This window comes from Lasioglossum baleicum, chromosome 9 (genome assembly GCF_051020765.1).
Source record: "Lasioglossum baleicum chromosome 9, iyLasBale1, whole genome shotgun sequence".
NCBI lineage: Eukaryota > Metazoa > Arthropoda > Insecta > Hymenoptera > Halictidae > Lasioglossum > Lasioglossum baleicum.
The window spans coordinates 11,028,947-11,053,094 of record NC_134937.1 but is presented as its reverse complement, the minus strand read 5'-3'; the positions used below and the strand labels follow the sequence as shown (position 1 = coordinate 11,053,094).

The 24,148-nt window shown below is 44.9% G+C and overlaps 1 protein-coding gene across 11 annotated transcripts in view; it reads left to right on the top strand.

Moving 5' to 3' along the window:
• Nucleotides 1–24,148, top strand: part of Shaker (potassium voltage-gated channel protein Shaker) — a 225,530-nt gene that overhangs the window by 15,227 nt on the left and 186,155 nt on the right. For 5 of the 11 annotated variants that reach the window (XM_076431085.1, XM_076431092.1, XM_076431088.1 and 2 more), the window contains exon 1: nt 6,832–9,953. The exons of 1 other annotated variant lie outside the window; for it this stretch is intronic. In XM_076431085.1, coding sequence (XP_076287200.1) covers nt 9,463–9,953 — 491 coding nt within the window. In that variant the 5' untranslated portion in view covers nt 6,832–9,462. Of the gene's footprint in view, nt 1–6,831; nt 9,954–21,972 lie in introns of those variants that run through there. 5 more of the 11 variants (XM_076431098.1, XM_076431096.1, XM_076431097.1 and 2 more) reach the window with 2 other exon arrangements.

The window sequence follows — 24,148 nt, the reverse complement described above, 5'->3', positions numbered from 1 at the left end:
CCGATGGTAAACAACGGCTGATTTAGAAGTTTCCCCCGAAGAGAAGTAGTTTCGGGCCGAACTCGTTTCGAAGTGGTTCCCGCTTCGTTTCCCAGCGAGCTCGCGAGACGAACAAAGTTATTTTCTTCGCCGCGGCCTCGGGAATCGTGTTATCGCGATCGACCATCGATCCGCCGCTGCAAGGATTACTTGCATTTTTTTAAACATTAGTTTCATTTTGACAATGTTGGCTCCTTGGGCACGCAGAGTTCCTTCGATTTACGCTGGCAAACTCCCTCGTGTACTTCAAGCTCGTCGATAGAGAACTTGTTCTGAGATCATGGTTCTTCAAAGTGCAATAAAATCGTAACAAAAAATCGCACGTCGAGTTTTATGCATTCGTTGGAAAGGCGGGACTTTAATCTTCAAATTCTTCCTAATTAGAACCGCGGAGAAAATGTTTTAAACTTCCCAGAGGTGTTCGAGTGCACCTAACATTTTTAAGATGCATCCGCTGTGTCGTTCTAGTACTACCAGCATTCAAAGTGCGATAAAATCGTAAGAAAAAATCGTGTATAGATTTTTTTACATTTGTTGGAAAGAGGAGACTGTAATCTTGATGATCATGGTGATTTTATTCCCGAAAAAAAATTTTCACGCTCGGCAGAGGCGTCTGAGTCCGTAAAATTGTCAAGGAGAAAATCATCTTCGCTTTTCCATGCGCTACCTCGCGCCTTTGAGTGCTGCACGAAAGAAAAGAAGCATCTTCGAAAAAATCCAACATAGAGGAATGGAAGCACATACTTCACTCTGTGAATCGAGTCCAGGTAGTTTGCCCTCCGATTTTTCTTCACGAAGTTATGACAGCTTGAACGTCGACTTCACTCAATATTCCTAAGGAGAATTTTCGAGGGAAAATGTAATCCGCAGTTTACCATTCTCCAGCTACTGCAACAGCATTTTCGAGAAAACAACAGGGAAGTCACGAAGTACAGACTTTTGGTTGTAAAACAAGTCAAAGATATTTTCTCTCGAAGTCGGCTTATTCGCGAACAATATTTCATCTCTCCGAATATCTATTATTCTAGCTGCAAGAGAAATCACGGGCCGCCGGGTTAAGGCAATTAAGCTGGCATTAATTGCGATCGATTACTCGCGAAATACGGGACCGGGGCGCGAATAAATTCGGACGCGTTCGCTCGGATATTTTCACGGTTCGCGAGGATTATTCTTCGGCGCATTATCGCGTCCCTCGAAAATGGCAGTCGCGGGGGACCGGTGCGAACCGAATTAATTGGTGATCGGTTCTCGGGATATCGGCGACCCGTGCCATTCTAGATTTAAATTCGGCACGGCCGATGCCTTCGCAAAAGACCCTCACTTTCGCTCGATATCCGAAAATAATCACCGTTCCGTGCGCGATGTCAGAATTCGCGAGCAACATAAGGGACCGTACACAAAGCGACATTACGCTCTCTGAGCCTCCGTTGTTCGCGAAGTTGGCAGACATTTCGCGAAAATCTGGCGTTGAAACGCATTCAGAGTAGGTCTTGTTTGTTGGTTTCCAGCTTCATTTTGTGAATGAACTAATTTAACAGATGTCTATGGACTTTTTATTAAGTTTATACAATTGTTCAATTCGTGCATTCCCGTCAAATCGATGTATTTCATTTGATCTCTAAATTGTTCTCTATGAAATTAATTTTTCTTAGAATTAACATTGATTTCGAAAATAAAAAAAATCATAGATTTTGGATAAATTGTGGTTGTTTTTGACGTCTTGAAAAAACAGTTTCTCTTCACGTAAAATCGTCGTGACCCCACGACTCTCCCTTCAGACTACGATCACATCCATATTCGATCATTCTCGTGACAGGTATCAGCTCTTCTATTTTCTCCCGTGCGCCTTTTTAACAAAAGTGCACGGCCTAAGTGGTCCATTCACATTCCCCCGGCACTATCGCTTCCAATTTCAAGCCATAAAACGCTCCACTCGAATTAAACGACGTCAATGGGGTAGAATTATCACGTTCACCATAAATTTCAGAACATTTGTTAATACTTTTATCGCGTGTCGTGCCAGATACGATCTGCCGTATCACGAGGAAACGCCTGTTCCTTTGCGAATCGGTTCGTAAACAATAAACACAAATCGCCGTGGATAATAAAAATTTCATGCACTCTAGTTCTTCGGCGTCAACACTCGGGCAACGACGACCTCGTTAAAAAAAAAACATATATAGTTGCATTCTCGGACGCTTGATGGACAAACACTGTTGAAAATCGATGTTGAAGTCACACGCGTGAAAAGGATAAGATAAAGTTCCGCTTCGTTTTAACTGTTCATTATAGCCTTGGCACATTATTATTCATTCACAAACAACCGAAATGCAAGTCTGCAAAATAGTTTCCAGCAAACAATTCCACTGAAGCTCGCTAATTTGAGTTTCAAACGAAGTTGCAATTTATTAATTGTGAGAGTCACAAATTAAATGGTACATTTAATAATTTCGCGAAACCGCAGTTACAAAGTTCGATCATCAAAGTGTCTGCCATTATTAGGAGATATATTGACGTTTTTAATTTTCAAAATTTTCCAGCAATTTTGTATTTCATCTGCTCAATTTTTCTATAAATGCATAAAGATCTGCAGTCTAGTAATAACAAATGAAAGCAGTGCCATCTCCACACGAAAAACGAAATTACTTCCCAAACGACCTGATAGTTAAAGATTCCGCAGCAACCGGCACTCTGTGAAATTACTGTTGATCGAGCAAACAAACAGGGTTGCGCTCGCAACAATGTGGGTCAGCATGCAGAACGCATGACCCTTCGCACGGAGATAGCGATCGTTAACCCATAGTACGCGATTTCGAACGTTCCCCGATTTCCGGATGATTTAGTACGACGCGACGGAACATATTCCTTGGTCCGTGATCCTGATCCTGATTCTGTGAAAGGACACAATGTGCTGGGTGCAGAACCTTGCGGGTGCAAGCCCGCAGTGGGCCGGGTCGGTTTGTTAGGTTCTCCTGCGCGGGTTCGCAGCCGCGCGTCGTCTTGTCGGTTCAAGGTCGCCCGTTGCCGTGATCGATCTCGAAATTCGCCGGATCGGGTGCAAGAGTACGCAGCGCACTCGGAATCGAGGTTACCGTGCCAGCGAAACTGGACCCTTCGCTTCCTTTTCTGGTATTGACCGGCCGGCAGCGACGTGGCTACGCCACTGCCATCTTACGGAGGGTTGACTCACCCCTATGGGGGATCAAACAAATTTTTTGATACCCTTCCACACCAGTTTTCCATAATTTTTCACGTGACGTCGCTCCTAACCTCGTGTTTCGTATGTCGTATCCGCGAACACCCTGTTGGCCAGTTAATTATAATAATGTTTATCTTGTATAAAAATCTAGTAAGAACTCAACAAATCCATACAGGGTTGAGAACAAGAGTACTTTGTTTCCGAACGATTTTTCTTCTACATGGACGTCCCTCTTCTTTTTTAATCCCCTCGTCTTCTTATTGCAGTAGTCCTTTGGTTCTCAGTGCTTCCTCTAGATCCATTAATCTTTCATTGGATCCAATTACACAATCCCCGATGAAATTAATCGCCAGACGCCGAGTGGTTAGATAATATCTTTGAAATGGCTCGGATGACCCAGGTGCCATTATTCAGGTACCAGTGTGTTCGAGTAGATGTCTTTTAAAAAATTGATCTCCTCTTAAAAATTCGATTGCATTCCTAAATGAGGTCCACATATTTGGTTTCTGCCTCCTGCGTTTGCTACAGACGATTTTGATATTGTTTCTACCAGCATGATTGTTTCGATATCTCGCTAGAGGCGTTGCTCGTCTAATCAACGGTGGGGTCAAGGTGCAAATCAAAAAGAAATTTTTGGGTTGACGATCGGAAGACAGCTGACGCGATCGGGGCGCTATAGAAATATAGGCTATCGGCTGCACTCAATCTCGGCTCCTCCCAACTTTTTAATTGTTCAGCCAACCAATTAAAATCTCTGCTCGCTGACTATCGATCCGGAACGCGGGGTGTACGATTTAATAGCGAGTCACCACGCGACACACACAACACTGAGTCAATTCGTCATCGTGCTTCTCCTCGATGAACGTAATCGCGCTATGGTAGTACCAAATCGAGAGACAGAGGAGAGAGAGAGAGAGAGATTGTTTCTTAAGGAAACCCCTGGGGGCCGAGGTCTCTCGACAATTCCTGCGAAACCCTAATTCAGACCAGACTGCTATACCCCATTCGCTAACGAAACCATTGCAATCGTCGGCTCATTGTCTGATACAAAGGCTGGATTCGAACCCGTGTCCTCGTTAACCAAACAGTGCTTCCTAGAGGACTCGACAATATGTGCTCGAGGCTATGTGTGGACGGCTTATACGGGGTGTACGTGTCGTATATGGGGTGGGTCGCGAGAAATCACCTAAAGGCCTCTCTTATCATACCGATCTATGCAGTCCTTTCAGTAGCAAGCTTTGTTGCGAAAGCCTCTTAGATCTTGAGAAACCTCGACTCAAATCGATCGGGAACGTCTTCGTACATTCTTCAACAATAGAGGATTTTTATGCAAAATAGAGATTGTCGACATGAGATATACAAGCGTGCACTCCCTTCTGAATAATTTTTAATTGAATGGAAAAAATATTAAATGTTTTCACGATAGTGGGAATGTTTGTGATTCGGTGGAGAATGTGATCGCGAGTCGATCGAACCCATCGCTATAATGTGTCCGTCTGGGACCACGTGCTCGGACCTTGCCGTGTTGATCGGGCTGGCGATCGTCCAGTCGGTTTTTCGTATAATTCGAAGACGAGTGGCCTTGCAACCAGCTCGACTACTGTGTGTTTACGTTCCCCGAAGATCATTCACCCCCGCCCACACGATTCTCCATAATCGCGAGCAATCTCCACCCACGAGACACGGTTCTGCTCGTTACTGGCCGTCGACGCCCACGTTTTCACTTTGTCGCGATATCTCCTGGCACTTGGAGCGTGTCGCCATACTTTCCTTGACCTAGCCACGGCATTTTTGCATTAAGCCTGTCACGTGGCAGAAAATCTTAGCCCTTGTACACTGTCCTAGAAATTCGGACATTTACATTATTCGTGCATTTTTTAATTGGGACATTCATATTTTTCGTTCCGAGCAAACGATTTCTATTTTTCCCAACGATCCGGTCTACTTAAAGCAAACTTAGATTCTTCAGCAACTGTTTCACTGAAAATATTGTTAAACCAAGCATAATTAAAACGAAAGTGGAATTTTGCTCTTTGCCCGGAATTTTATTGTAAAAGTTGCTCAATCTCGCAGGATTTTAATAGGTACTAGCGGAATACGTGCCAGAGGGTTCACGCACGTGGTGTTCCATAACCAGTACAACGCGACCATAAATTAATATACTGAATTACTCCCCCGACAACCGCTTTCGCATTTGCACCACTGGGACACCCTGTGCAGAGCCAATAACCTTGGCTCTCCACGTTTCCGGAGATTGGAGTACATTCGTCTTCGTTACTCCTGGCTCTTCTACCTCGTCCTCGTTTTCATGTAAAACAGCCCCGGTTCTGCTTAATCTGATTAGAAATGCTTCGACGGGCACGGCTCTCGCAGACCGTTATAATATCTTCGTTCTCGAAAAACCTCCATTCCGAATAAATGTTATAAAATCACTTTCATGGTGAATAAAAATTTTCTGCGTCAATTTCAAGCCACAGAAAGTTTGCATCAATATTCTTTTAAATTATTACAGTGTACATTAATTTCATACAAAAATGGGATCGAAAATTCTAATTCTCTCTACAAAACAATTTTAATTTATTATTCTGGTAATCCAGTGGACAGATCATGCTCCCCTAAGTGCAAGTGGCACCTCTGCCGCACCTGGAACGAGAATGATCATGCGTCGGTGTGTTCTCCGAGTGCAACCCTCTCACAGCTCGTTTCTGGTGTCGCCACCACACGGTGCATCCTTGAACCGGCTCTATTTTCGTTTAGGGGTGGAGGGCGTGTGTGGATGGCGATTACTCGCGTTTCGTCTCTGACTGCATCAGGCTAGGTGTAAATGAATGTCCAACCCCTTCCACCCCTTCCACCCCTTCAACTCAAACTCTCTCTCTCTCTCCCTCTCTCTCACGCTCTCTCGTCTACATATTTAACGATTAAATATTCCAGCCCTTCTCTCAACAAGCGACAAACTGCGAGACTGTTCCAGAGCAATTCGGAATTTTTACCCCCTCGTCCACAAGCAAGCGAACTTTTCACTTTTCACCCGATCCTCAAGGCTACGCCACCACCCTCGAACCTTGGCAGAGATGACTCGTCGGTTCTGATCATGCTCCACTTTTTTCCCACCCCGGTGTTCTCGCCCGAGAGTGCCTGCGAGTTAACATGCGCGAGGGCTATTTTCGACGATTTGAATCCGAGCATTTCAAACAGCCCTTCTAATTAATGGCGCACTGTGGCTTTTTAACGAGAGCCCTGCTACATTGTTCGAACCCTATCTACCCTGGTACGTTCAGAACAAAATTTTTATTTCATTAAATAAATTACTTTGATTCTCTATGGAAGAAAGGTCTTTAAAAAATTGTTTTACCTAATTACTGAGAACGTTTACCGTGATTCTCGTCGAAGAAGAACATCGAGAGAATTCACCAGCCCTGCGGGTGTAATTAGCTACTGGTAGGTTTGCGATATTCGACGCAAGATCCCGAACTTGTGGCCAACTAATTGAGGGAAGTTGTCGCATCTTTACGGGCCCGCGAACACCGATTACCACCACCTTCAACCCCCTTGCACCCTCATCAGGATTCCGACTCCGTTCCCCGAACCAGCGTCCCGAAAACTCGTTAGGGCAACGCGAGACGCGACATCGAGCGATCGTTCGATCCGGAGCGCGCGTGCGTGCAATCCGATCGGAATTGGTTGCTCTTTTTCCTCTTGGACGATTCTTCCAAATCGATCATCTTTGTTCCCTTTATTCCTGGGAGTACCTCGCCGTGCCTCGTGTCAAGGCCATCCACGATTTTTGAATAGTGTGCACCTATAGAGCGACGTTTAGGAAGACATTCTTTACGAGACCGATATATTGAATTGGTTAAAATGTCTTTTCATCATGATGACAGCATTATGAAGTAATGGGTATTGTAAAGGACATTCTGATTGTTTTCGAATAAGGTATAGTAGAAATTGAATGACGTCTTCCTGCGAAATCGTACAAAAACTCGGGTACACCCCGTAGACGGCCAAGTTTCCCCCAGTCCCAGCAGATGGCCTATTTCCATAGGACGCCATTAGAATCACCTGTCCCGACCCAGAGGTTCACCCCTCGCATGACCCAAATCATCCCTCGAATACCCAAACCGCGAAGAACCCGAGTTGCATACATCAGTCTCCAGCCTCCCCCATCTTCTCTCATTATCCGGCGATCCATCTGCCGTGTGTGCATTCAACGGAACTAGCAGTTGTACCGAAATACCAACAGTACAATCATATCAGAAGAGTCCCTTTGGTAGTAAAGAAACTCATTGCGATTCAAGCGATCCAAGAAAGCAAAGAAGCGGAGCCAAAAGAGAACACCCCTCGATCCTCTCATACGGGATGACATTGCACCTGGTTGTTTCCGCGTCGCCGCGGTGCTGCCACCGCGCGGTAACCATCGTAGCCTATCTCCTCTCTCTCTCCTTTTCTCCTCGATGAGAGAACCAGAGGGAGAGAGAGAGAGACAGGACCGGTGGTGGTGCGCGCGGAGTGAGTCGGCGTGATCGCGGAACGGAAGGAAGAGACGGTGTTTGGACATTGGTGTAGCCGCCGTGGTACACGTTGTCACGGTCTCCGCTAGCTTCCCTCTCTCTCTCTCACTCTCTCTCTCTCTCTCTTCTCTCTTTTCCTTCTCTTCCCCTTTCTGTCTCTCTTCTCGCTGTCCCTTTCTTCTCTCGCCCTTTATTTCCGTCTCGCGACCCCCCGAGAGTCCCCTCAGGACACACCTGTGCAACGGAGAGATGGGCCACGCAGTGGCTGCGTGGAATGGGGCGGCACGTGCGTGAGTCGGTCGCGAACGGGTGGCTAACTCGGCAGTGGCGTGGGTGCGTCGCAAGGTGGCCGGACACGGTGGCGGGATTAGGCGCGCGAGCACGAGTCCGTGGGGCGTCGCGGCGCGCGGCGCCGGCTCTCGCGGTCATCGTCAACGATCGTGCCGGGTCCGCAGGAATCCAACGTCCGCTGACAACCGACAACAATTATCGAAACCTCTGTGCGATCGGTCGACAGAACCTGCGAGGCTAAACCCGACCGAAGAAGCTGGGAGCTGATAGACAATCGATTCGAGCTGTCAGGCTAGTCGGAGAATAGAGGAGGAGCGAGTTCGAGGATCTGCCGTGGTCGTTGGCTAAAAGTTGTGGAAGTCGCTGAAGGCTCAGGCTGATACACTCGTCATAGAGAAGAGGCGATTTTGAGGATCTTGTGCGATCGTTTGGCTTGAAGCTACTGAACAGAGAAAGCTTAGCAGCTTACCAGGGGAAAGAGAGGAAGCTATTTCGAAGATCCGTATTTGTTGGCCGGAGGGTGCTGTTGGGAAGCTAGAGGGTGACGCTAAGCGCAGAACTAAAGCTAATAGATCATACAGCAGCTGAGGTTGATAAACGAGGACTCGTCAAAGGATAGACAAGTTGCTTAGAGGTTGCTACTAGCGGAGAAGCTAGAGTCTGAAGCTAATCGACTGAAGCTGATAGAGAAGCATCCGTCAAGCAGGTATACGAAAGCTAATCGAGGCGCGTTCACCTAGGAGGAACAAAATTTGATCTAGTGTGATTGTTGACTGAAGCTTGCTGTTGCATACAGAGGAGGCTAGAGTCTGATGCAGATCTGAAGCTAATTGAAGGCTCGTCTAAAGAGGGTCGTCAGCGAGGAATTTGGAGCATCTAACGTGGCGATCATTGGCTAAAGCTGATAGAGGAGGGCTCATCAAAGAGGATCGTCAGTAAGGAATTTGAAGGGTCCAGTGTGGTGATCGTTGACAACAGCTTGACTGATGCAGATCTGAATAGACGATTGATCTAGAGCTGATAGACGAGTTCCCATTGAGCACATCTGAACCTGTTGCTGATCAGAAGCTCAAGTTTATAGAGAAGAGCTGGTCAGAAGATTTGTAGTGATCGTTGTCTGGATCTTGCAATTGCAGGGTCATAGCAAGCTAGACACCGCGAAGCTGCGATCAATCTTGAACAGACTCGGTCAGAGTAGACGGACAAAGGCTCGACGAGTCTAAAAAGGCAAAAGTTTGGGTGCTCCGTGACAATAGCCTGGTGGACCCAGTACGTGGAGGAAGCTATCTGAAGGGGATCGACTGGAGCGGACAGACGAGGGCTGGTAGAAGAGGATCGAGGGGGATTGGGAGCGCGAGGAGCGGGCAGAGCAGCCACGGAGGCAGAGAGGTGGAGTGACCGGGCGATTAATCGAGGATTTGAATGGGTGGGCCGGGCGCCGGTAGGTTTAGCAGGCACGAGCTGAACGCGGTGCCAAAGAGCCACGTCGGTCACGGGGATCGCAGCCTCGTAATCGGCGATCCAGCATCGACAGCAGCAGCAGCAGCAGCAGCAGCACAAGCATCGACAGCGTCAGTAGCGCGGCAAGCAGCAGTTCCGAGGGACGGGTGTCATTGTCACGCGATCAACGTCGAAGAAGCGATCATCTCCGGTTCTGCCGGCCTCGTCCCCGCCCATCTGCCACCCTCGCCGCCGCCCCTCTCCTCGTTGCACATTGGCATCGACAACACCGTCTGCCTCGCGTTCACCAGCAACAGCAACAACACCGCCGGCTCGCCGCACGGCATACCGGACACCGGCAAGAGCAAGGCTGCCGCGACCATGTCCTCGCCGCCCAAGCACCGAAGGGGCTTCGACCCCAACGACGTCAACGCCAACGACTATCGCCGTTATCGTCGCGTTAAGACGAGACGGTGAGTCATTCGTCATCTCTATCTATCTATATCTATAACTCTATCTATGCTCTTTATTACTATTATTTCAATCCCGGTCTTTGTCCGTCCTGAAGACCGCCATGGCATGTAACCCTTGTGCCATGGTGGTCCTTGTTCGGGCCGAGTCGAGTGGTGTGGATCAGTACGTGGTCGCTGATAACCTTGGACACAGCCTTGCTGAATTTTACAAAGAAATGTAGAGTTGTTGAGGAGGTGCGTTTTCTGGCTCACCTGTCTGATCAATATTTGATGATTCTACTTGAGCAGATATGCTGTTTGGATAGGGAATTTGACGCTGATTGGGGAGATTGCTCGATTGTTGACTTGTGGAAGATGTCTTGATTACAATCAAAACATCCCTACAAGGAACGAAGGGCTTTTCAATGAGTCTCAGATAGGATTCAGTAGCGAGAGTCAATGTTTGTTTGGACGTGAGTAGGGCTTCTTGATAGATCCTAGTGTTGTCTCTTGAGACGATTGTAAATGTGGTAAGAGATTGATAATTAAAGTTTTATAATGGATTTAGTAGTAAATGTTATTCGATCAGACGTGGATCGAATTTCTGGGAAATTTTCACAGTTTTCTCTCGGGAGAATTTTATATTCAACGAGGACTGAATAATTGAAATTCTAAATGCATTTCTGATGGCACCGGGGATGGAACAGTATTTCCAGACATGTCCCATAGTAATTCAGTATTGAATGTTATTGTTTGATCAGCCGTCAGAGAAATTTCTCGCCGATTTCCAGTATTATCTCTTGAGAGAACTGGATTATTAAAATTGCAGATTCATGTTCGACGGTAGTAGAAAGTTGTTTGTCGTGTTCCTAAACAGTAAAACAATGTGTAGAACATCCCAGCTATTCACTGTAGCAGTAGAAACGTGTCGAATCGACAGGAGGATCGATCACAAGGGTTAAGATGGTTCCGGTTATTTGTCGTGCTACTTTCTCCCTCTGTTCCAATAAAGCAATAGTCTCCGTATTTTAGTCCCACGCTGACGCGGACAGATAAAATTCCGCAATAGACACGATGTATCGACTTTGCGGAAATAAAAGTGCAGTAATTAAACTCGCACGAAAATAACCGCGTAAATTACTTTTACATTGTTTCCCAATCTCCTCTCGTATGAAATGCGAAATATCCGGAAGGTACACTGCTTTTTAGTGTGTACAAAATTTAATGAAGAGAGGGTAAATCGTTAAGTCATTAAAAAGTTACTTTTCAACGTGGATTTACTGTAGCACGCTATAATAACGAAACGGAGCTCTTGACCGGATTTTCAGAATTGCTCGACGAAATTGTAGCTGTACACCGCAAGTAGAATTGACGAGCTATGGTCAGACATGGGTCAGACAGTATTGTTCTATTTATTTTCACTCTACATTTCTTACTGGAGGTTAAAAAAATATACAGTTCGAAAGGACAAAATCTTAAGGACAGAATTTGTAACAATTTAGTGTTGATCTTTTATCACGATATTACCAGCTTTCATATTTTCTGTTCTAAATATTAAACACAGTGACTCGCACGTTTGTTCACAATCTTTCCAGACAACAATTAAGCACAGAAATTGTCTCACATCTGTTTAATTCTTTTAAATCTATAAATTTTCTTCACTTTACTCGGATTTTTAGAAAACTCATTTCGAAAAAGTGCCTACAAAAATTGCTTCGTGTCCGTCCACTGAATTTGTTCATTCAAACCAAAAGAACTCCGCACTAAAAGCTTCCCGCGAGCAAACATGCGAGTCGCCGGAATTTCCGCGGCGAAAAGGAGATAATTGCAACTGGGACGGTTGCTATTCGAATCAGCAGCAGAGTCCGGAAGTACCGGAAGACTTTGAAAGCAAAACTTCTATAGCCTCGGCTGGGCAAACATTTGTTTTCGGAATCGTCGATTTTCTGGTTTTCCATGCGACTGATCCAAGCCCCGACGACTCGGCCGGTACATCTGTTACCCGCCTAAACCCTGTTTTCATGTTCTGCCTCGTTACCCGGTGCTGCAACCCTTCTCCTCTGTATGCGAGCAGAGCAGCTCCATTCGAGATTTCCGTTTCCGGTAGATGGTCCCGGTTCGTGTTGTTTCGAGTTCGGCCGTTCACACTCGAAATTCTATAATTACTGTCGCTGTAATTAAACATGGGAGCTCTGCTCGCGTCGAATCGACGGTGTACTCCGTCGATTCCCTACCGATCCCGACGATTCGACCGTGCTTCGAGCGCTTTCGAGCATCGGAAATGTGTCATAATCGCGATACACGCACACACAGGAGCATCGATCAGAAAATCATTGCACAAGCAAACTGAAAATTCGAGATTTCAAATGTGTCTGTGAGCGTCGATAAATTCCTTTCCACCAACGCGTGTTTGACGATTCTCACTAAAAATAATATTACGAAGCGAAGGATAATTGAAATGATTATTTGGAAATTCGTCCCGCATGCTTCATGCTCCTGTGCGCGAGACTCGATAAATTCGCTATCGATTTGCATCGGCGTGTAATTGCCTGCAACCTTTGTCTCGCGATGGTACGTTCGCATTCTCCACGTCGATGATGGCATCAAATTGTACAGGCTCTGCCATAATCTGTGTGCCGTGCTTCAGTCATAAAGGAACGTGCAAAATTAGCTGGATTAATTTATATACATATATTTCATTCGCTAATAAAAGCAAAATTGATCTTTTAAAAGTTGATAAGCCTAAAAAACGGGGATTCAACGCATTTTCTTGTGCGACGGTAGCGAACGTAGTCTAACGAGAGTGCCCATTACCAGGATGAGAGATTGATTATAGCACGATCTCAAAGAGAATCGCGAGAGCACGTAATCGAATCGTCGCGAAGCATGATCCCCGTGTTCCCCTTGTCATCCGGAAGACAATGTCTTCCAGCCTTTCTCACGCAGCTTCCACTGACAGCGAATGCACAATGTTCACAGAGGCTTTGTATGTTCCACACCGTGGCGTTGGGCGCCGGACACAGACCTCCCCGACATCTCCCGACATATATCCACCAGCACGAGGCATTAAAAAAAAAAAATATCAGAAAAAAATAATATAAAATCAACCTCGAATCAATCAGAAAAAAAAACACACACAAGCTTGCGATGTTCGATGTTGGACCGCTTACTGGTTGTGCCCCCGTCACGAACAAAAAACCCCGGCGAAGCTTGCAAACCGCCAGGTCGCACGACAATCGACCGTACATCCAAAGAAACGAACCGAATAAATAAATAAACGAATAAAAAAGTATGAAATACGGAAAGAGTGCGATAGGATTGCGAAGTGCGTTCCGGTCGAGCACGGTGAAATCGGACCGGCAAGAAAATACTGCCAAACGAATCCAATAAAAATAAAATCATTGAAAAATAAGCGAATATATAGACGCGCGACAGAGAGAATATATATATATATATTTGGTCTCGTCGCTCTCTCGCTCTCTCACTCTCTTTCTCTCCTCGATGCTTTCGATCGGAGCTTGGAATGCGATGCGATGGAATGGAATGAAACGGAATGAAGAGCCTTGCACCTTGGACCGATAAAGCTTTCACGCACTACTCGATTACTCCGGGCGGAGGAGCAGTGGGCGGCGAGGGGGCGGGGCGTGGGCCACCGAAGCCCCGCCCCCTCGCAATTCCCGACCGGCATTCCTCGGGCTGAATCGCCTTCCGGCCCCTCGATTCTCGAGGAAACGCTGGAAATCGAGATCGACGCGAGACGGAACCTGCTTTTCCATTCGTCCACGGTGTACCCACCCACTCGCCCCCTCCACCGGTCGCGTGTGCTCGCAACGCCCATTGTTCACCCCGTTACGCGAATGGCAACGATCTGATTCGACCGTGACCGGAGGATCGGACGAATATTGTCTTAAATGGTTTTCTACCCTTTTCAATTGTTATTGTGATGGTCGAACCCCATGCCATTGTCTTTGTGGTGGTTGCTGTGTACCGATTTTGTGTATGCGGCTTTGCGATCGCTGCGAAATCGGGCTGCGAGCGCTTACCCTGCATTTTTGCTAAAGAGACTGCGAATTTTTATGTGGTTTTTGGAAAAATTCCATTTCACGGCGGATTTATCGGCAATTAATTCTTCTTTGTATTTATATGGTGGATCAACCTAGATGCAAGTTAAAATTAGACTACTTTTTTTATTTTTTAAAAATAAAAATCCGCAGTCCCGCGGTAAGAACTGATTGTACGGAATACAATAAACTGAAAGCACTGATGGAGGTAATAAAGTTTCTACTTGAATAGGTAATTTGTGAGTCCGTGAATTCCCCTCTTCTCTGGTAGCTCTATTCCCAGCTACGGCGATTTGACGCGCTATTATGTGCTGCGGGTATTTCATAGTGATTCATTGAAGCGCCGCTCAATCATTATTTAGTCTTTGTTGCATCGGGATTCGATTAAAGAACTCGTTTATATCCTTGCGAAGATAATTTCCATGTCGGTTGAGCGGCATTGAAATACCTTGAACAGCAACAATTTTATTTGATTCGTTCCTAATCAATCTAAAAATACCATCTCTTAGTTTAAAATTGTAACATCTATGTACTTGAAAATGAATTCCTCGTTTCAGAGAAGATATTGTAATCGTAGAGTTAGAATTGTAGATTCGATAATGAGTTAAGGTGATTAAATAACTGAAACATTTAGATAGTATCCCAAGTCCAATCCAACAGAATAAAACCATAAATCAAGACAAACCACGTTTCCGACAGGTAAGTGTCGAGTGCCCTGCGAGTGTTGCGACTGTGTTTCGTTAAGAATATACCCTGCGTGCCCCCTGTCCAATCGCTGCACAGAGATGGGCACAGTATTGTTTAAATAATACACACCGATCGCTAAAATCTGCTTCCAAAAGTTCCACGGCGAACAAACTCAAATGACAGAAAACACTGTCCAACAAACCGTATTGAATAATATGCAATTTCATAATTTTTCTAGCATTTTATTTACACAACTGAAGTGTTTTACACATTCATACAAGCCAATGAGCGATGCCAATTAAGAGTTGAAGAATTATAATTGAACTCGCTAATGATCGCCTTCTTTTATCGAGATATTTTGCATTTTACGTCTGACTGAATAAAAGAGTATTTTATCACGATGATGTATAATACATAATTCTTCCCTTCAACATACAATAATTAAAATTAATCAACGTAGTACGTATAGACCGTGGACTTTATACATTTATAACAAAAATGAGTAGGTTAGAAGAATTTAAAAGTTCTGTTGTATTATTTTTAGAAAATACCTTTCCATTTCACTTTGGTTTGTTGCAACCCGGATAGATAATTTTCATTTTGCACTAACAAGGAGAGCGCAATGAGATCTATAACTTTACAAAGTTTCAATAAAATCTGAGACTCATCGACCTTGCGCTCTCTTTGTAAGATCTAATTTCAATGAAACAGAATCCAGTTGGACCGTAAAATTGGCGTTTCATATTCTCCGCTCGGAGGTATTGTTTAAACCGCCCATCTCTCCGCTGAACGCCACGAAACACTGCATGCGTTGTCTTTGGCATCGAACTGTGCACGCGTGCTTCAAGATGGACGACTCCCATCGAACGACAGAGAGATGAAACAAACCCGCTGACAGTTGTCCCCGTGCAGACTGCGAGAACGGGCGTGTCAGCCTCCCCCCATGGATAATTAATGTTTCCCGTTCGCGCTGTCCGCCGCGTCGCGTCGATGAAACTTTTAATTAATGAAACGTGGTCGGAACGAGCTGCGACCTCGGCAATTCGATTTTATACGAACTCGCATGCTCCGGCAGGAATGCCAGCCGGATTCTCACGCCTCTCGCTCTTGCGAATCGCACAGAAACTGAGTCTTCGCGTCTCGAATATGCATCGAACTTCTTCGTTCAAACTTCTCGCAATTCTTGCTTGTTCGCGTCGAACTGAAATTTTCGCGGACTTTCAGATGCAGTACGACCGAAACCGTGCATTGAATTCCGTCCTCCCGGTAAATACATTACCGCGCAACACTGCGAAATTGACTGGAACTTGACAGGTCGATGTGTGCTGGAATTTCGAATTGTAATTTCCAGGATGAAGAGTCAACGCAGAAATCATGATTTTTAGACGTTGTATTTGCAGCAAGAAGAGTTCCGAAAGTATAGATTTATTTTCAGGCTGACGTTTGATCAGATGAAGTAGTTTGAGTGGAGATTGTATAGAACCCTTTTGAGCGTCTGTAGGAAGGTCCATTGTGGATTTTCCTAAACCGAGAAGAAAATCCTGTTCTAAAAGGTTCTCTAGTGTTCCAGTGAAAAAAATGCCAAAGTCGACTTAATATCCAAATAGACGTTTCTCACCCCCAACTTTAAACCTATGTGGCCAGCTTAGTCTTCATTTTTCTTCGATCGAAAAATTTTAAACATCGTTGAAACATAGTCGAAACTGTAAACTAAAATCCCATAGAAAAAAGACTTCTACTTTCCCAGTGAACAAATCGTCGAAATCAACACGAGGCAGATGCCAAAAATACTCGAACGCACGTTTCCGACCCCGAGCCTCGACCACCTCTAGCAAGTTCAACTTTGATATTTCCTCCGTCTAAAAATTCCCAGGTTCTGCTGAAACATCGTCCGAACGGCTCGCGAAACTTTGCTGGAACAAAAAGTTGTTTGCCTCGCCAATAAAAAAATCGCCGAAGTCAGTCTGAAACACGCCATAAAAGTAAAAGCCTACAAGAGTCGATCTCTAAATTGTTGATTGGAACTCGCCAGTCGGGCAATCGATAAAATAACGAAGCATCGCGAAAACGCGTGCTGTAATCTCGATCTCGAAAACGTGGAAGAAGTCACGCGCGCGTCGTAAATCCGATACGACCTCGCTCGATTTTTTCAGCGAGGTATTGCTTAAAATTTTTTCAAAAATTGTTCACGAACTTTTCGTTTGGAAATTTCGAGGCTGGGATGCTGGGGAAGGAGTCTGGTGAATAATTGCTGCCGGTACGGTTCAATCGGTCGCGATTAAATATCATACGTCGCGCCGCCGAGCTTTCTCTCTCTCTCTCTCTCTCTCTCTCTCTCTCTCTCTCTTCCGTTTGGGTCCCTCGTTCCACGAATACACGTGCACATGGAAGACAAGAATAGGATGACGGCGGTGTTCGCAGCGAAGAGGCTCCGGCTGCACGATCGACCAAGCATTCTCAGTCTGTTACAGCGTTTGGTAACCGGAAGGTCGATAAATATGAACGAGTCATAAACTTTCGGCGGAAAAAGTTCGCCGGTTTGTCGTTGTACACTGGCGAATGGGCCGGCGTGTAAAACGTCGCTGAAATTAAAACGCGCGCTGCTATATTCGTTGTATAATAAATCAGCTACTACGTATATCTTTAAATTGGATCCGCGTGGATCGCTAGGTTCGATCATGAGACCGTATTTCCAAGTTCTTTGATTCTTAAGGGAGTATATATTTATCTCCTCGAGATGACTTCCTTTTGATACTGGGAATTACAAATGTATTTTCATCAAGGATTTGCGATACTGGACGAAAATTGTTGAGCATGTAGTGAAAGTGTAGGCATTCAAAGGGATGATTAAAAGTGGAGAAGTACATTTTTGTAAGACTAGAAATGTCTGTTTGGAGAGTTCGGAACAATGGAGGCAGTCGATTCGAGCATCGAAACCCCGAAGTATAGACACGTTATCGATCTGTGTCACGAATACGTTAGGCAAATCTCCGTTCACGGTCTAATCAACCATCTAAACCTACTTTCCCAGTTATGACATAGGGTAGACAGTGTATAGATGACAGAGATATCGGTGTCTAAAACGAAATATTATTATTTCAAAGGAAGGCGGTTCCAAGAAAGGAGGATGAGGTCAGGGGAAGGTTCAAAGAAGGTAGAGAGAGGATCTCCTCCGGAGTGGTCCCAGGAGGTCCTACGGCAGCTCCGCTGGAACAAGCAAGTTCTGGCTGAGCGCAGCGCTCTGATTATACTAAACGGTAGTTTGCGAAAGTTCTAATGTTCTCGGATTCCCAATTTTCATTAGACAGTCTCGGCACGTTCATTGACACTTAAACACCCTCTTTCGGTCGCAATACCGCTTCATACTGTAGCATACTATGGTGAAATACTCGAGAGCACAGGCGTACGAACACTTTTAATTATTTTCGGTGATGGACGCTAACGCGTCGACCAGTCACGATCCGTTTTCGACGCGACAACGACACGGATCACGCCGCGCCGCACCGGCCTCGAGAAACGAACGTTACCCATCGATTTCATTGAAATAGAACAGTCTACGCGGATTCGTTACGTTTCCGTAAATTACGTTACGCGTAACAGCTGTCACCGTCGCGTCGCGTCGTAATTGGCCAGCGTGGCGGGGCAGGTGCTAATTTCGCGCCAAGGCGAGACATGAACGATAGTGAAACCCTAATTCACCGTTACCTAAGCATATTTTCCCACAAGCCCATTTTTTAACGTGATCCTTCATTCAGCCGTGGTATTTCTTCTCAGTGGTTACAAGCTTTCTGAAGCCTTTTAACCGTTTGTATTGTAAACCGCTGCCTTCGGGCCAACCTCGTCGATGCTCGCCCGTGCCCCCCTTTCTTCGGCTCGAAATTCCTCTCCCGTTATTCCCGTCGTATCACTGCGCTCGATTTATTCATTCCAATCAGTCTCCATCGATCTCTCATCAGAATCTTCCGGCAGACCTGGCATTTTTTAAAAAGACGATGCTTTAGAAAAAGATCAATCGAGTCCGAACTTATTCTTAAACAATCATATAATACTTCGCCAGGTTTCGTTAAAATGTTCACTGTGTGTGACCTCAGCATCAACTCCCTCGAGAATAATCTTAATTACTATCATAAATTCGAAAAGCTTCGTTAGCAGGTTGTTCAGAATAAATTCAAACATAAGATTGTTTCTATTGAGACAAACATATAAGATTCATTGAGACAAGCTGATTTGACTGATTCAAACATAAGATTGTTTCTATTCAGACAAACATATAAAATTATTGAGACAAACATATAAGATTGATTGAGACAAACCTTCGTTCGCGGGTTCTTCGGAATAAATTCAAGCATAAGATTGTTTCTATTGAGACAAACATATAAGATTCATTGAGACAAGCTGATTTGACTGATTCAAACATAAGATTGTTTCTATTCAGACAAACATATAAAATTATTGAGACGAACATATAAGATTGATTGAGACAAACCTTCGTTCGCGGGTTCTTCGGAATAAATTCAAGCATAAGATTGTTTCTATTGAGACAAACATATAAGATTCATTGAGACAAGCTGATTTGACTGATTCAAACATAAGATTGTTTCTATTCAGACAAACATATAAAATTATTGAGACGAACATATAAGATTGATTGAGACAAACCTTCGTTCGCGGGTTCTTCGGAATAAATTCAAACATAAGATTGTTTCTATTGAGACAAACAATCTCAATAGAGAATTGTAGAAATTGCACACACGTAGATTAGCAAGTTTTACTTCGAGAGGCTAAACGACAAAGTAGCAGACAGCAGGGAAGTAAATGGGTTAAGGTAACAGTCGAACGAGACCCGATTGGATCAGGACTAATTTAACCGCAAACGCGGTGGTAATGAGTCATAGCTGTTGCAGACGCCGTGCACCGTTGTACACAGTGCGTCGGCTCCCCGTAAAAGGTAAACAACGCCGGCGATTCTCGAAACAATGTCGATAGCATATCGGTACGTCACTGAGGAGATACCTCGACGTAGCATCGGCCAGACCAATGGTATCCTCCTCGGGGCGACACGATAGTTAGCGGTCGGACGTATGCACGGCTTCAGTTCGCCGTCGGTGAAGATCTGTTTCGGTTCGCGTATCGATGAACGGATCGCGTTCGAGTTCGTTGGCTGTGCGTTCACGCACCGGAGCTCGCCAGCTGCCGCAGATTCGCCATCTTGTCGCGTTTGCGAATCGAGCCCGATGGTACGTTAATTCGCGCAATCAGAAATCGGCCTCGAAACGCCGCGAATTTCGTACAATTCCCACAACTCGTCGCGACCTTGTTGTGCCACTTCGCTGATAAATAAATGTGCCGAAATTGACACGTTGGAGGAATAATTTAGTGAATAGTGCTTGGACTGTTTGTTGCTGTTGAGGTTTCCCGAGGAGCTGGAATATATTAATCAGACATTGTAGATGTGAACCAATGCATATTTAATATTGCGCAATTTAGAAGAGAATTGCCAATCCGCGTCCTCGTGCTTGAGACTTCGAGATTCGAATGTAATTTCTTGACAAGCTGGGTACGAATCTTGAAACATTTTTCGATCACGCATTCCGCAAGAAAAATGCAAATTTTCAACTATGTATGCAGATATATGCTCCGCATTTTAACCAATTATTCTCTGGAAAGAGGACGGAATATTCAATCACTTCTCTGAAGCAGCCTGCTATTCAAACATTTTACCACGTTTTTATTAGCTCGCTTTCTTGTTTGTTTGTTTGTTTGTCTGTCTGTTCGGTTAGAGATCAGTTACCACCACAACAAACAGTCCAAAAGATCGATGACTTGAACAATTTCCAAAACGAAAATCAGCGAGCGGATGTTCACAAAAATTTTTCTACGTGCTCCCGGATGTTCAGGCTCTCCGCCGAAAAAATTTCGTCCGGAAGCAACCGCTGCAACCGCGTGAAAAAAAATCGATTTTCCCATTCGGTATTATGGGCCATTCATCTCCCGGCCGACGTATAAAACCGTTATTTCGGGCGCATCCGTTCCTCTGACGGAGTAAGCCGACGTAGTCTGACGTTTCCGTCAGAAAAACGAATCACGGGTGTCCGGTTAACGAAGAGATCGCGACCGGAAAGCGAAAGAATCGCGGGGGTATCGTAAATGCAGCGCGAGAGGGAAGAATGCAGCTTCCGATAAGGATCTTTGTATTACGGGAATTCTCAGCTTCCGGAAAATAGGCGAGAGAGCATTATCGCGTCCGGCGATTTTCTTCGTTCGTTTTCCTTCTCAGGAGCCTCGTCGCAATGCTCTTTGCCGTATACACAATTGCGAAAATGTTAGCCTGTGACGGAATGTTTATTAATAAAAGAACTTTCTTAATTTCCATTTCTGCGTCACAGAGTATTCCGTGCATCGATCACTGTGGATGGATTTTTAAGAACGTCGGTGCATCAGAGTGCACTGTGGCGAGTGAATCGATCATAATTGACATCGGCGAATCGCGGTTGGTTTGCGAGATCCGCGTACGTAGCCACGGATCAGTGATGACATTCGGCGAGCGAGTTTAACATGTTCTGGTAGTGTGATATGGGTTTCGGAGCCCTGGTCTTGGACTCTTTGATTCTGCTGGTCGTTAGCAACTTTATACTTCGTTCCCTCGGGATCTGCCACGTGTGTCTACCGTACTCGCTGGTTCTGACGGTGTTCGTAGCGAGCGCGCTATACTTGTAAGTACCTTTCTTCTCAAGCTCGAGCCACTCGTTCCCCGGGAAAAGGCACGCGCAGAGCTGTAATCCCGATGCAAACCGTATATACAATCGCAATAATATCCAGACACTTTTACGAAGACGAACACTTTTGTAATACTTTGAGAAGTTAGAACTATTAGTTTATCACATGACGATTTTGACAACTGTTTCCGCTGCGAGACTATATCCACAATTTAAAGAATACTTATACAAGGAGGTCCGTTTAAATAAGAACACCTAAATATCTCTTCAGGTTATTGCGATGAAAAAGATATTTGTTACGTAATGTGCATGGTGTCAATGGACCAAATATCTGGCATGAATATTTTTTCCAAAGGTCATTTTTTTGGAGTTATCAAGGTCATCGATGTTTTTTGATACATAACTACATTTTTATTTTATTGCATCGGGTAACTGTTCGAAGAATATGTATAACAACATGACCATGAAATGACCTTGATCTTCAAAAATTAAAGTTTTGCCTGCAGATCAAGGTCAAGGTCATGTTATTATACAGATCTGAATGTATTTTTCGATCGGTTACCCGATGCAATAAAATAAAAATGTAGTTATGTATCAAAAAACATCGATGACCTTGATAACTCCGATTGATTACTCTGTATAGTATTATTGAAATCTCCAACATAGGTCCACATAAAAATTTTTTCCCGGTAATTCAGACCAATAGCAGTTTTTTAAAAATTTCTTTCTCACATCGTGCAGTAAACTAATTATAGTAACTTGTCGAAAAAAAAATCCAAGTCGTATGTTGCGATATTAAAAAAGATGTTATCACTTTCAAAGTGTCTGAATATTATTGCTGTATTTGCTACACAAGTACCGACACCAAGCTGCCCCGAAAACCCACCTGGTAAACTCGTAACACACCGACCACGGAATCGATAATCGATTTGATCGTTCCCCAAGGCATCGCCCACGCACCCGCGATCTCTCCTCGATCTTCGGTCTCGCTCGCGCCCAAGATCGAGACCGTGACACTCGATCTTAATCGCTTGCTATCGCAATCGCCGCTTTGCCCAGTTCATTGTCTATACTTTGAAATCTACCGCTCAATCTTCGATATTTATTCCCCTATAACATTCGAGTGCTGCGAGGAGAGTGGTTATCGAAGACCCGCCCACTTCCTTCGCGATCTACTCGATCATATGTATTATATTCCGCCTGCATCAGGAATTCGCTTTTGGAATGGCAACAACCTGTGCCAGCGCGTTATGGCATTCTTCGGAGTCCGCGCGCATTTCCGGAGTTTATCTCCCATTTTCGCGCTTCGTCTACTGACTTTAAAAATAGCACAAAATTTCTTGAACTTTCTCTTGGTGCCTGCAATTTTTTATGTCCAAAGTACTAACTCAAAATATCTGAAAAAATATATTGGAGTTCGTCTTTGGTATTTAGGATTTATCAGAATTTTTTCAGAAACCCAGCGCAGAGAGAAATTGCAGAGAATCGAGGAGAACCCGATGGCTCTCGAACATTTACAATATTCTGGCTCGTGTTATTTTTCACTCCGACAATTTTGATTTAAATAATCTGAAAAATTTCCTCGAATTTCCTCTCGGTACCAGGGACATTGTAGAATTTTTCCAGAACCCTAGCACAGAATCGAGTTACAGAAAATCGAAGAGATAATCCGGTTCCGTCTGATTCCCTTTCGACTCTTGAATGCCGGCACATGTTGCGGGGAGTGGGGACCGTTTCCGAACAATGTCATAAGCGACGCACGCTGCATTCTATTACAAAGGCCATTAGAAAAGCGATTTCCACGGTACGACGCTCTCTCCCAGTCGAATCTTTGAAAATCCGTCGACGTCGAAAGGGGAAGCCGCAGGATCCAATTTGAAAGGGCGCGCTTTGACGGGTAATTGGCAGGTAATGAGGACTCGCGGAAGGTACCCTCGGTAGAGATCGAGGGCCTCGATCGAGATATCGGCCGGCATTCGCACAAGTCCGATTTTCCCTTCTGTTTCGGGATCACGTGCACGGGAGCACGAGGCTGTCTTTATTAGAGGCGAGCGGCGATCGAGTTTCGCGCGCGATGAAAAATTGAGAACGCAACGAGATACGGTCCTTTGGGATCGGCCTCGAGTTACGAACCCCAGAGACAAATATAGCCACCCCTACACCCACTATTTTTTTTTCTTTTTTTTTCGTCGAACAGGATAGACGACTCGTTATCCGAGCGGATCAACCCTTTGCGGTCTGACCAGGTTCGGTTTCGAAACGTTCCTGCAATTACCGGTCACTATTGTTACCACTGAACTGCGATTTTAACCGGCAATTTTATAATCAAATAAATAAATAAAAATAAGAGAACATTTTTTTCAAGGTCTTGCTAAATAAGATGTTTCATTAATTTTGTGATTTCATTGTTCGGACAGATCATAATAAAAATTGTCAGGCGGTCGGAATGTTGATCAGGTTTAGTTAATAAATTTGACCGGAGTAGTTTCCGGGGAATTCATTCTCCGCGCGAAGGTCCGTGGTGTATTCTGCACGAAACGGGATTAAACGGAGCACGGCCAGAGTCTTGAACGTGTACTACTGCGCGCGGTCTGACTATAAACGGACTTAACTACTTTCAGCTGGCTGTGACCTGAAATAGAGCCGTCCGAGTACTCGATACGTTAGAGCAGTTCGATTATTCGAGCGGCTGCGATGGAAGGGAACGTTTCACTGCAGCATACCTGAACGACTGCTGCAGTGCAGTTTCGTT